Source organism: Coregonus clupeaformis, unplaced genomic scaffold (assembly GCF_020615455.1).
Source record: "Coregonus clupeaformis isolate EN_2021a unplaced genomic scaffold, ASM2061545v1 scaf0188, whole genome shotgun sequence".
Classification (NCBI taxonomy): Eukaryota; Metazoa; Chordata; class Actinopteri; order Salmoniformes; family Salmonidae; genus Coregonus; species Coregonus clupeaformis.
The window spans coordinates 140,001-156,522 of record NW_025533643.1 but is presented as its reverse complement, the minus strand read 5'-3'; the positions used below and the strand labels follow the sequence as shown (position 1 = coordinate 156,522).

The following is a 16,522-nucleotide window of genomic DNA, read 5'->3' as shown; positions in this document are numbered from 1 at the left end:
GTGATAAACAGCACAGTCAGAAATACAGTAACTACTAACTACTGAGTTGTTCAGAGTGATAAACAGGACAGTCAGAAATACAGTAACTACTAACTACTGAGTTGTTCAGAGTGATAAACAGGACAGTCAGAAATACAGTAACTACTGACTACTAAGTTGTTCAGAGTGATAAACAGGACAGTCAGAAATACAGTAACTACTAACTACTGAGTTGTTCAGAGTGATAAACAGGATAACAGAAAAAATCTGGTCTCTTTTTCCTTCTTCCTATTCATTGAACAAGACAGCTTTTAGTACAATAGATGTGTGTGTGTGTGTGTGTGTGTGTTTAGTGCAGATGTACTGGAGGAGCTGTTTAATCTCACTCAATCCTACGGAGTTCTCCTGTCCTCTGAGGACCTCGGCGTAGCTGCTCTGGTCCTGCTGTTGGGCCTTGTGGAGGGGAGGGGGGGCCAGGTCTGGGCCGGGGGGCTTCCTCTCTGGTCTGGGCCCCGTGGAGGGGAGGGGGGCCAGGTCTGGGCCGGGGGGGCTTCCTCTCTGGTCTGGGCCCCGTGGAGGGGAGGGGGCCAGGTCTGGGCCGGGGGGCTTCCTCTCTGGTCTGGGCCCCGTGGAGGGGAGGGGGCCAGGTCTGGGCCGGGGGGTGGGGCTTCCTCTCTGGTCTGGGCCCCGTGGAGGGGGAGGGGGGCCAGGTCTGGGCCGGGGGGGCTTCCTCTCTGGTCTGGGCCTTGTGGAGGGGATGGGGGGCCAGGTCTGGGCCGGGGGGCTTCCTCTCTGGTCTGGGCCCCGTGGAGGGGAGGGGGCCAGGTCTGGGCCGGGGGGTGGGGCTTCCTCTCTGGTCTGGGCCCCGTGGAGGGGAGGGGGGCCAGGTCTGGGCCGGGGGGGGCTTCCTCTGGTCTGGGCCCCGTGGAGGGGAGGGGGGCCAGGTCTGGGCCGGGGGGGGCTTCCTCTCTGGTCTGGGCCTTGTGGAGGGGAGGGGGGCCAGGTCTGGGCCGGGGGGGGCTTCTCTCTGGTCTGGGCCCCGTGGAGGGGAGGGGGGCCAGGTCTGGGCCGGGGGGGCTTCCCTCTGGTCTGGGCCCCGTGGAGGAGGGGGGCCAGGTCTGGGCCGGGGGGGGGCTTCCTCTCTGGTCTGGGCCTTGTGGAGGGGGGGGGCCAGGTCTGGGCCGGGGGCTTCCTCTCTGGTCTGGGCCCGTGGAGGGGGAGGGGGCCAGGTCTGGGCCGGGGGCTTCCTCTCTGGTCTGGGCCCCGTGGAGGGGAGGGGAGGGGGGGCCAGGTCTGGGCCGGGGGGGGGGGCTTCCTCTCTGGTCTGGTAGAGATGGTGGTCTGGTGCAGGGTAGTAGGCTGGGCCCGGTCCAGTCTGGCTGCTCCGATGGAGGTGGTGATGCTCTGGTGGTGGTGGGTGGGGCCTGTGGGTTGCGCTGGGTCTGGTGGGGTGTTGAGGGGGCCTGGGGCTCCTTGGTGGTGCAGTGGTCTGCTAGGGTTCTCTGGGGGGGGCTGCAGCTTCTCTCTAGGGTTCTCTACAGTCTGTTCTCTATGCTGCAGCAGCCTCTTGATGACAGACAACTCCTTTACCATCTCCTCCTTTACCTGCACTAGCTCTCTCCTCATGGTGACCTTTATCTCCTCAAGCTCTGTGGTGAGGCCCTCTCCTCATGGTGACCTTTACCTCCTCAAGAGCTGTGGTGAGGCTCTCTCCTCATGGTGACCTTTACCTCCTCAAGAGCTGTGGTGAGGTTCTCTCCTCATGGTGACCTTTACCTCCTCAAGAGCTGTGGTGAGGTTCTCTCCTCATGGTGACCTTTACCTCCTCAAGAGCTGTGGTAAGGCTCTCTCTCAGCTCCTGGACAGAGTTGTTCAGCTGGGTCCTGCACTGGTTGATCTGGTCCTGTAGAAGCTCTGTGTCTGGGCTGGAGGGGGTGTAGCTGGGGGGGGGCTGCTCCTTTTAGCTCAGTAGCCCATACCTCTAACAGAGTCGGCCCGTCTCTCAGCAGGCTGATGGTGGTGTGGTCTTGGCTCTGGTGGTCGTAGGCAGGCAGGGGGGAGGACAGACCTGTTGTGTGGGTCTGGGCTCCTGCTGTTGGAGTGCCTGAGGTGAGGGGAGAGGTCGGGGTGCTGTCCTCGTCCTTTTGGTTTCTGCTATCTTCCTTAGGGTGGGGAAGTCCTGCACTCAGCCTCACAGCCCTGGACCATGACAGTGCCGTTCTGGTACATGTTTACCGTCGGAAACCTGTTTTCCTGGTCCTTTTCGCTGCCTTCCCTTGCAGATGCCTTTCTTTGTCGTATAGCTGCCTGGTGACAGCGGTATGCCAGGCAGTACTGTGGTCTGTGTAAAATAGCTGCCTGGTGACAGCGGTATGCCAGGCAGTACTGTGGTCTGTGTAAAATAGCTGCCTGGTGACAGCGGTATGCCAGGCAGTACTGTGGTCTGTGTAAAATAGCAGGTCTGTAACAGTCCAGTTGTGTGAGCAGTCGGCAAACCAAGTTTCCAGGTTCTCCCTCTGAATTCTGTGTCTAAAATCGAATCTTCCCTTCTCTGATTTTATTTCTGCTGGAAATTCAACAAAAAAGGGGGTGGGTGGGGGTTAGTCTCCCAGTCTCTGCTGCTGCAGATGCTGCTAGCTCTGCCTCGGTGGCCATGTTGCTAGGGTTACCACCAGGAAACAGTTGAAGCTAGCAAGTAAGCTAGCGGACAAATTTGAACTTAGCTAGCTAGATAGCTCTTTTAACTCACTCTGTCAATCTCTTCCTCTTGTACTGAACTTCACTTGTACAATTTGATTACCTATATATTTTTTGCTAATTTAATCTTGTTAATCTCACTCTTAACAGAGTTATAAAGAGTCAGGAGCTGTTCTTCAAATCAAATGTTATTTGTCACATGCGGCGAATACAACAGCCTTACAGTGAAATGCTTACTTACAAGCCCTTAACCAACAATGCAGTTTTAAGAAAAATAAGAGTTAAGTAAAAAATTGATGAATAAAAAACAAATAATTAAAGAGAGCAGTAAAATAACAGCAGGGAGGCTATATACAGGGGGTACCGATACAGAGTCAATGGGAAATAACAGTAGGGAGGCTATATACAGGGGGTACCGGTACAGAGTCAATGGGAAATAACAGTAGGGAGGCTATATACAGGGGGTACAGGGACAGAGTCAATGGGAAATAACAGTAGGGAGGCTATATACAGGGGGTACCGGCACCGAGTCAATGGGAAATAACAGTAGGGAGGCTATATACAGGGGGTACCGGTACAGAGTCAATGGGAAATAACAGTAGGGAGGCTATATACAGGGGGTACCGGTACAGAGTCAATGGGAAATAACAGTAGGGAGGCTATATACAGGGGGTACCGGCACCGAGTCAATGGGAAATAACAGTAGGGAGGCTATATACAGGGGGTACCGGTACAGAGTCAATGGGAAATAACAGTAGGGAGGCTATATACAGGGGTACCGGTACAGAGTCAATGGGAAATAACAGTAGGGAGGCTATATACAGGGGGTACGGTACAGAGTCAATGGGAAATAACAGTAGGGAGGCTATATACAGGGTACCGGTACAGAGTCAATGGGAAATAACAGTAGGGAGGCTATATACAGGGGTACCGGTACAGAGTCAATGGGAAATAACAGTAGGGAGGCTATATACAGGGGGTACCGGTACAGAGTCAATGGGAAATAACAGTAGGGAGGCTATATACAGGGGGTACCGGTACAGAGTCAATGGGAAATAACAGTAGGGAGGCTATATACAGGGGGTACCGGTACAGAGTCAATGTGAAATAACAGTAGGGAGGCTATATACAGGGGGTACCGGTACAGAGTCAATGGGAAATAACAGTAGGGGAGGCTATATACAGGGGGTACGGTACAGAGTCAATGGGAAATAACAGTAGGGAGGCTATATACAGGGGTACCGGTACAGAGTCAATGTGAAATAACAGTAGGAGGCTATATACAGGGGGTACCCGGTACAGAGTCAATGGGAAATAACAGTAGGGAGGCTATATACAGGGGTACCGGTGCAGAGTCAATGGGAAATAACAGTAGGGAGGCTATATACAGGGGGTACCGGTACAGAGTCAATGTGAAATAACAGTAGGGAGGCTATATACAGGGGGTACCGGTACAGAGTCAATGTGAAATAACAGTAGCGAGGCTATATACAGGGGGGTACCGGTACAGAGTCAGTGTGCTAGGGCACAGGTTAGTCGAGGTAATTGAGGTAATATGTACATGTAGGTAGAGTTAAAGTGACTATGTATAGATAATAAACAGAGTAGCAGCAGCGTAAAGGAGGGGGGGGGGACAATGCAAACTATCATGGTCCAAACACACCAAGACAGTCGTGAAGAAGGCACGACAAAGCCTATTCCCCCTCAGGAGACTGAAAAGATTTGGCATGGGTCCTCAGATCCTCAAAAAGTTCTACAGCTGCACCATCGAGAGCATCCTGACTGGTTGCATCACCGCCTGGTATGGCAGCCATGATTAGCTGTTCAGCAGTCTTATGGCTTGGGGGTAGAAGCTGTCAAGAAGCCTTTTGGACCTAGACTTGGCGCTCCGGTACCGCTTGCTGTGCGGTAGCAGAGAGAACAGTCTATGACTAGGGTGGCTGGAGTCTTGACAATTTTTAGGGCCTTCCTCTGACACCGCCTGGTATAGAGGTCCTGGATGGCAGGAAGCTTGGCCCCAGTGATGTACTGGGCCTTACGCACTACCCTCTGTAGTGCCTTGCGGTCAGATGCCGAGCAGTTGCCATACCAGGCGGTGATGCAACCAGTCAGGATTCTCTCGATGGTGCAGCTGTAGAACTTTTTGAGGATCTGAGGACCCATGCCAAATCTTTTCAGTCTCCTGAGGGGGAATAGGCTTTGTCGTGCCCTCTTCACGACTGTCTTGGTGTGTTTGGACCATGATAGTTTGCTGGTGATGTGGACACCAAGGAACTTGAAGCTCTCAACCTGCTCCACTACACCTACTCTCTGACCCTTACTCTCTGATCCTTACTCTCTGACCCTTACTCTCTGACCCCTACTCTCTGATCCCTACTCTCTGATCCCTACTCTCTGACCCCTACTCTCTGACCCCTACTCTCTGATCCCTACTCTCTGACCCTTACTCTCTGACCCTTACTCTCTGACCCTTACTCTCTGATCCCTACTCTCTGACCCCCTACTCTCTGATCCCTACTCTCTGACCCCTACTCTCTGATCCCTACTCTCTGACCCTTACTCTCTGACCCTTACTCTCTGACCCTTACTCTCTGACCCTTACTCTCTTACCCTTACTCTCTGACCCCTACTCTCTGATCCCTACTCTCTGATCCCTACTCTCTGACCCTTACTCTCTTACCCTTACTCTCTGACCCTTACTCTCTGATCCCTACTCTCTGACCCCTACTCTCTGACCCCTACTCTCTGACCCCTACTCTCTGACCCTTACTCTCTGACCCTTACTCTCTGACCCCTACTCTCTGATCCCTACTCTCTGACCTCTACTCTCTGACCCCTACTCTCTGACCCCTACTCTCTGATCCCTACTCTCTGACCCTTACTCTCTGACCCCTACTCTCTGACCCTTACTCTCTGACCCCTACTCTCTGATCCCTACTCTCTGACCCCTACTCTCTGATCCCTACTCTCTGACCCCTACTCTCTGATCCCTACTCTCTGACCCCTACTCTCTGATCCCTACTCTCTGATCCTTACTCTCTGACCCCTACTCTCTGACCCTTACTCTCTGACCCTTACTCTCTGACCCTTACTCTCTGATCCCTACTCTCTGACCCCTACTCTCTGATCCCTACTCTCTCGACCCTTACTCTCTGACCTCTACTCTCTGACCCCCTACTCTCTGATCCCTACTCTCTGACCCCTACTCTCTGATCCCTACTCTCTGACCCTTACTCTCTGACCTCTACTCTCTGATCCCTACTCTCTGATCCCTACTCTCTGATCCCTACTCTCTGACCCCTACTCTCTGATCCCTACTCTCTGACCCCTACTCTCTGATCCCTACTCTCTGATCCCTACTCTCTGACCCCCTACTCTCTGATCCCTACTCTCTGACCCCTACTCTCTGATCCCTACTCTCTGACCCTTACTCTCTGATCCCTGCTCTCTGATCCCTGCTCTCTGACCCTTACTCTCTGACCCTTACTCTCTGACCCTTACTCTCTGATCCCTACTCTCTGATCCCTACTCTCTGACCCCTACTCTCTGACCCTTACTCTCTGACCCTTACTCTCTGACCCTTACTCTCTGATCCCTACTCTCTGACCCCTACTCTCTGATCCCTACTCTCTGACCCTTACTCTCTGACCTCTACTCTCTGACCCCTACTCTCTGATCCCTACTCTCTGACCCCTACTCTCTGATCCCTACTCTCTGACCCTTACTCTCTGACCTCTACTCTCTGATCCCTACTCTCTGATCCCTACTCTCTGATCCCTACTCTCTGACCCCTACTCTCTGATCCCTACTCTCTGACCCCTACTCTCTGATCCCTACTCTCTGATCCCTACTCTCTGACCCCCTACTCTCTGATCCCTACTCTCTGACCCCTACTCTCTGATCCCTACTCTCTGACCCTTACTCTCTGATCCCTGCTCTCTGATCCCTGCTCTCTGACCCTTACTCTCTGACCCTTACTCTCTGACCCTTACTCTCTGATCCCTACTCTCTGATCCCTACTCTCTGATCCCTACTCTCTGACCCTTACTCTCTGATCCCTACTATCTGACCCCTACTCTCTGATCCCTACTCTCTGACCCCTACTCTCTGACCCTTACTCTCTGATACCTGCTCTCTGACCCCTACTCTCTGACCCCTACTCTCTGACCCCTACTATCTGACCCTTACTCTCTGACCCTTACTCTCTGACCCTTACTCTCTGACCCCTACTCTCTGACCCCTACTCTCTGATCCCTGCTCTCTGACCCCTACTCTCTGACCCCTACTCTCTGACCCTTACTCTCTGACCCCTACTCTCTGACCCCTACTCTCTGACCCTTACTCTCTGACCCCTACTCTCTGACCCTTACTCTCTGACCCCTACTCTCTAGGTTGACTCTATTAACTGGCTCTGGGGTGAAGTCTCCACTAGGTACAGGTCCAGGATCAGCTTCCCTTCCCCAATCCTAACCTTAACCAATAGTGGGAAAAAATGCAGAAGTGACCCAAGCATCTAGAAGGAACTTCACCGTTTTGAACTTCATTGTTATTCCATTTTTTCTTTTTTCCAGACACACACACACACACACACACACACACACACACACACACACACCACGTCACAGTATTACCAGTGTGTATCTAACTGAAGTTGTCTGTCTCCTAGGGTGATTACATGGAGGACAGAGAACCACGTCTGCATGGTGACGACGTCACAGCAGGATATGATGTCATCCTGTGTTTGGGCGTGACCAAGTGGGTCCAACTGCACGGTGGCGACGGGTTGGTGGTCAGAATGTTCCGGCGGATCTACTCACACCTCCGACCAGGTGGCATGCTCCTCCTGGAACCACAGACCTGGAGCTCCTACTGCCGAAGCAAGAACATCACGGTACAGACACCACCACGGAACACACACACACATAGACACCACCACGGAACACACACACACATAGACACCACCACGGAACACACACATAGACACCACCACGGAACACACACACACACATAGACACCACCACGGAACACACACACATAGACACCACCACGGAACACACACACATAGACACCACCACGGAACACACACACACACATAGACACCACCACGGAACACACACACACACAGACACCACCACGGAACACACACACACACATAGACACCACCACGGAACACACACACATAGACACCACCACGGAACACACACACACACACACACAGACACCACCACGGAACACACACAGACACCACCACGGAACACACACACACATAGACACCACCACGGAACACACACACACACACACACACAGACACCACCACGGAACACACACACACACATAGACACCACCACGGAACACACACACACACACAGACACCACCACGGAACACACACACACACACAGACACCACCACGGAACACACACACACACACAGACACCACCACGGAACACACACACACACACACAGACACCACCACGGAACACACACACACACACACACAGACACCACCACGGAACACACACACACACACAGACACCAACACGGAACACACACACATAGACACCACCACGGAACACACACACATAGACACCACCACGGAACACACACACACACACACACAGACACCACCACGGAACACACAAACACACATAGACACCACCATGGAACACACACAGACACCACCACGGAACACACACACACATAGACACCACCACGGAACACACACACACACATAGACACCACCACGGAACACACACACACACACACACACAGACACCACCACGGAACACACCCACACACACACAGACACCACCACGGAACACACACACAGACACCAACACGGAACACACACACACACACAGACACCACCACGGAACACACACACACACACAGACACCACCACGGAACACACACACACACACACACAGACACCACCACGGAACACACACACGCACACAGACACCAACACGGAACACACACACACACACACATAGACATCACCACGGAACACACACACAGACACCACCACGGAACACACACATACACCACCACGGAACACACACACACATAGACACCACCATGGAACACACACAGACACCACCACGGAACACACACACACATAGACACCACCACGGAACACACAAACACACACATAGACACCACCACGGAACACACAAACACACACAGACACCACCACGGAACACACACACACACACACAGACACCACCACGGAACACACACACACACATAGACACCACCACGGAACACACACACACATAGACACCACCACGGAACACACACAGACACCACCACGGAACACAGACACCACCACGGAACACACACACACACATAGACACCACCACGGAACACACACAGACACCACCACGGAACACACACATAGACACCACCACGGAACACACACACACACACACATAGACACCACCACGGAACACGCACACACACATAGACACCACCACGGAACACACACACACACAGACACCACCACGGAACACACAAACACCACCACGGAACACACACACATAGACACCACCACGGAACACACACACACATAGACACCACCACGGAACAAACACACACACATAGACACCACCACGGAACACACACACACACACAGACACCACCACGGAACACACACACACACAGACACCACCACGGAACACACACACACACATAGACACCACCACGGAACACACACACACACAGACACCACCACGGAACACACACACACACCACCACGGAACACACACACACATAGACACCACACCGCAACACACACACACACAGACACCACCACGGAACACACAGACACCACCACGGAACACACACATAGACACCACCACGGAACACACACACAATAGACACCACCACGGAACAAACACACACACATAGACACCACCACGGAACACACACACACACACAGACACCACCACGGAACACACACACACACAGACACCACCACGGAACACACACACACATAGACACCACCACGGAACACACACACACACAGACACCACCACGGAACACACACACACACCACCACGGAACACACACACACATAGACACCACCACGGAACACACACACACATAGACACCACCACGGAACACACACATAGACACCACCACGGAACACACACACACATAGACACCACCACGGAACACACACACATAGACACCACCACGGAACACACACACACAGACACCACCACGGAACACACACACACATAGACACCACCATGGAACACACACAGACACCACCACGGAACACACACACATAGACACCACCACGGAACACACACACACATAGACACTACCACGGAACAAACACACACACATAGACACCACCACGGAACACACACACACATAGACACCACCATGGAACACACACAGACACCACCACGGAACACATAGACACCACCACGGAACACACACACACACATAGACACCACCACGGAACACACACAGACACCACCACGGAACACACACACACACACACAGACACCACCACAGAACACACACATAGACACCACCACGGAACACACACACACACACACACACACAGACACCACCACGGAACACACACACACACATAGACACCACCACGGAACACACACACACACAGACACCACCACGGAACACACAGACACCACCACAGAACACACACACATAGACACCACCACGGAACACACACACACACACAGACACCACCACGGAACACACACACACACAGACACCACCACGGAACACACACACACACATAGACACCACCACGGAACACACACACACACAGACACCACCACGGAACACACACACACACCACCACGGAACACACACACACATAGACACCACCACGGAACACACACACACACAGACACCACCACGGAACACACAGACACCACCACGGAACACACACACATAGACACCACCACGGAACACACACACACATAGACACCACCACGGAACAAACACACACACATAGACACCACCACGGAACACACACACACACACACAGACACCACCACGGAACACACACACACACAGACACCACCACGGAACACACACACACACATAGACACCACCACGGAACACACACACACACAGACACCACCACGGAACACACACACACACCACCACGGAACACACACACACATAGACACCACCACGGAACACACACACACACATAGACACCACCACGGAACACACACACACATAGACACCACCACGGAACACACACACATAGACACAACCACGGAACACACACACACAGACACCACCACGGAACACACACACACATAGACACCACCATGGAACACACACAGACACCACCACGGAACACACACACATAGACACCACCACGGAACACACACACACATAGACACCACCACGGAACAAACACACACACATAGACACCACCACGGAACACACACACACACAGACACCACCACGGAACACACACACACACATAGACACCACCACGGAACACACACACACACAGACACCACCACGGAACACACACACACACCACCACGGAACACACACACATAGACACCACCACGGAACACACACATAGACACCACCACGGAACACACACACACACATAGACACCACCACGGAACACACACACACACATAGACACCACCACGGAACACACACACATAGACACCACCACGGAACACACACACACACACACACAGACACCACCACGGAACACACACAGACACCACCACGGAACACACACACACATAGACACCACCACGGAACACACACACACACACACACACACAGACACCACCACGGAACACACACACACACATAGACACCACCACGGAACACACACACACACATAGACACCACCACGGAACACACACACACACACACAGACACCACCACGGAACACACACACACACACAGACACCACCACGGACACACACACACACACACACAGACACCCCACGGAACACACACACACACACACAGACACCAACACGGAACACACACACATAGACACCACCACGGAACACACACACATAGACACCACCACGGAACACACACACACACACACACACACAGACACCACCACGGAACACACAAACACACATAGACACCACCATGGAACACACACACACATAGACACCACCACGGAACACACACACACATAGACACCACCACGGAACACACACACACACATAGACACCACCACGGAACACACACACACACACACACAGACACCACCACGGAACACACACACACACATAGACACCACCACGGAACACACACACACACACACAGACACCACCACGGAACACACACACAGACACCAACACGGAACACACACACACACACAGACACCACCACGGAACACACACACACACACACACAGACACCACCACGGAACACACACACACACACACAGACACCAACACGGAACACACACACACACACACATAGACACCACCACGGAACACACACACAGACACCACCACGGAACACACACATACACAGACACCACCACGGAACACACACACACATAGACACCACCATGGAACACACACAGACACCACCACGGAACACACACACATAGACACCACCACGGAACACACACACACATAGACACCACCACGGAACAAACACACACACACACAGACACCACCACGGAACACACACACACACAGACACCACCACGGAACACACACACACATAGACACCACCACGGAACACACACACACACAGACACCACCACGGACACACACACACACCACCACGGAACACACACACACATAGACACCACCACGGAACACACACACACACAGACACCACCACGGAACACACAGACACCACCACGGAACACACACACATAGACACCACCACGGAACACACACACACATAGACACCACCACGGAACAAACACACACACATAGACACCACCACGGAACACACACACACACACAGACACCACCACGGAACACACACACACACAGACACCACCACGGAACACACACACACACATAGACACCACCACGGAACACACACACACACAGACACCACCACGGAACACACACACACACCACCACGGAACACACACACACATAGACACCACCACGGAACACACACACACATAGACACCACCACGGACACACACAGAGACACCACCACGGACACACACACACACAAGACACCACCACGGAACACACACACATAGACACCACCACGGAACACACACACACACATAGACACCACCACGGAACACACACACACACACACACTAGACACCACCACGGAACACACACACACACATAGACACCACCACGGAACACACACACACACATAGACACCACCACTGAACACACACACATAGACACCACCACGGAACACACACACACACACACACAGACACCACCACGGAACACACACACACACCACCACGGAACACACACACACATAGACACCACCACGGAACACACACACACACACACACACACAGACACCACCACGGAACACACACACACATAGACACCACCACGGAACACACACACACACACACAGACACCACCACGGAACACACACACACACACACAGACACCACCACGGAACACACACACACACACACACAGACACCACCACGGAACACACACACACACACAGACACCAACACGGAACACACACACATAGACACCACCACGGAACACACACACATAGACACCACCACGGAACACACACACACACACACAGACACCACCACGGAACACACAAACACACATAGACACCACCATGGAACACACACAGACACCACCACGGAACACACACACACATAGACACCACCACGGAACACACACACACACACATAGACACCACCACGGAACACACACACACACACACACACACACACACACACACAGACACCACCACGGAACACACACACACACATAGACACCACCACGGAACACACACACACACAGACACCACCACGGAACACACACACAGACACCAACACGGAACACACACACACACACAGACACCACCACGGAACACACACACACACACACACAGACACCACCACGGAACACACACACACACACACACAGACACCACCACGGAACACACACACAGACACCACCACGGAACACACACATACACAGACACCACCACGGAACACACACACACATAGACACCACCATGGAACACACACAGACACCACCACGGAACACACACACACATAGACACCACCACGGAACACACACACACACACACATAGACACCACCATGGAACACACACACACACACACACAGACACCACCACGGAACACACACACACACACACACACACAGACACCACCACGGAACACACACACACACATAGACACCACCACGGAACACACACACACATAGACACCACCATGGAACACACACAGACACCACCACGGAACACATAGACACCACCACGGAACACACACACACACATAGACACCACCACGGAACACACACAGACACCACCACGGAACACACACACACACACACAGACACCACCACGGAACACACACATAGACACCACCACGGAACACACACACACACACACACACACAGACACCACCACGGAACACACACACACACATAGACACCACCACGGAACACACACACACAGACACCACCACGGAACACACAGACACCACCACGGAACACACACACATAGACACCACCACGGAACACACACACACACATAGACACCACCACGGAACAAACACACACACACACACAGACACCACCACGGAACACACACACACACACAGACACCACCACGGAACACACACACACACAGACACCACCACGGAACACACACACACACATAGACACCACCACGGAACACACACACACACAGACACCACCACGGAACACACACACACCACCACGGAACACACACACACATAGACACCACCACGGAACACACACACACACACACAGACACCACCACGGAACACACACACACACATAGACACCACCATGGAACACACACAGACACCACCACGGAACACACACACACATAGACACCACCACGGAACACACACACACACAGACACCACCACGGAACACACACACACACACACACAGACACCACCACGGAATACACACACACACACACAGACACCACCACGGAACACACACACACACATAGACACCACCACGGAACACACACACACATAGACACCACCATGGAACACACACAGACACCACCACGGAACACACACACACATAGACACCACCACGGAACACACACACACATAGACACCACCACGGAACACACACACACACACAGACACCACCACGGAACACACACACACACACACAGACACCACCACGGAACACACAAACACACACAGACACCACCACGGAACACACACACACACATAGACACCACCACGGAACACACACACACAGACACCACCACGGAACACACAGACACCACCACGGAACACACACACACATAGACACCACCACGGAACACACACACACACATAGACACCACCACGGAACACACACACACACACAGACACCACCACGGAACACACACACACACATAGACACCACCACGGAACACACACACACAGACACCACCACGGAACACACATAGACACCACCACGGAACACACACACACACACACACAGACACCACCACGGAACACACACACACCACCACGGAACACACACACACACACACACACAGACACCACCACGGAACACACACACATAGACACCACCACGGAACGAACACACATAGACACCACCACGGAACACACACACACACACAGACACCACCACGGATCACACAGACACCAACACGGAACACACACACACACACACATAGACACCACCACGGAACACACACACACACACAGACACCACCACACACACACACACACAGACACCACCACGGAACACACACACACACACACAGACACCACCACGGAACACACACACACACACAGACACCACCACGGAACACACACACACACAGACACCACCACGGAACACACACACACACATAGACACCACCACGGAACACACACACACACATAGACACCACCACGGAACACACACACACACATAGACACCACCACGGAACACACACACACACATAGACACCACCACGGAACACACACACACACATAGACACCACCACGGAACACACACACACACACATAGACACCACCACGGAACATACACACACACACATAGACACCACCACGGAACACACACACACACATAGACACCACCACGGAACACACACACACACAGACACCACCACGGAACACACACACACACACACATAGACACCACCACGGAACACACAAACACACATAGACACCACCACGGAACACACACACACACATAGACACCACCACGGAACACACACACACACACATAGACACCACCACGGAACACACACACACACATAGACACCACCACGGAACACACACACACACATAGACACCACCACGGAACACACACATAGACACCACCACGGAACACACACACACAGACACCACCACGGAACACACACACACACACATAGACACCACCACGGAACACACAAACACACATAGACACCACCACGGAACACACAAACACACATAGACACCACCACGGAACACACACACACACACATAGACACCACCACGGAACACACACACACACACACATAGACACCACCACGGAACACACACACACACACACACATAGACACCACCACGGAACACACACACACACACACATAGACACCACCACGGAACACACAAACACACATAGACACCACCACGGAACACACACACACACACATAG

The 16,522-nt window shown here is 52.9% G+C and overlaps 1 protein-coding gene across 1 annotated transcript in view; it reads left to right on the top strand.

Annotated features, from left to right (window-relative positions):
* LOC121557868 (7SK snRNA methylphosphate capping enzyme) overlaps positions 1 to 16,522 on the top strand; it is a 42,165-nt gene that overhangs the window by 23,349 nt on the left and 2,294 nt on the right. Inside the window, exon 4 of the mRNA XM_045214035.1 lies at positions 7,343 to 7,567. Coding sequence (XP_045069970.1) covers positions 7,343 to 7,567 — 225 coding nt within the window. The remainder of the gene's footprint in view (positions 1 to 7,342; positions 7,568 to 16,522) is intronic.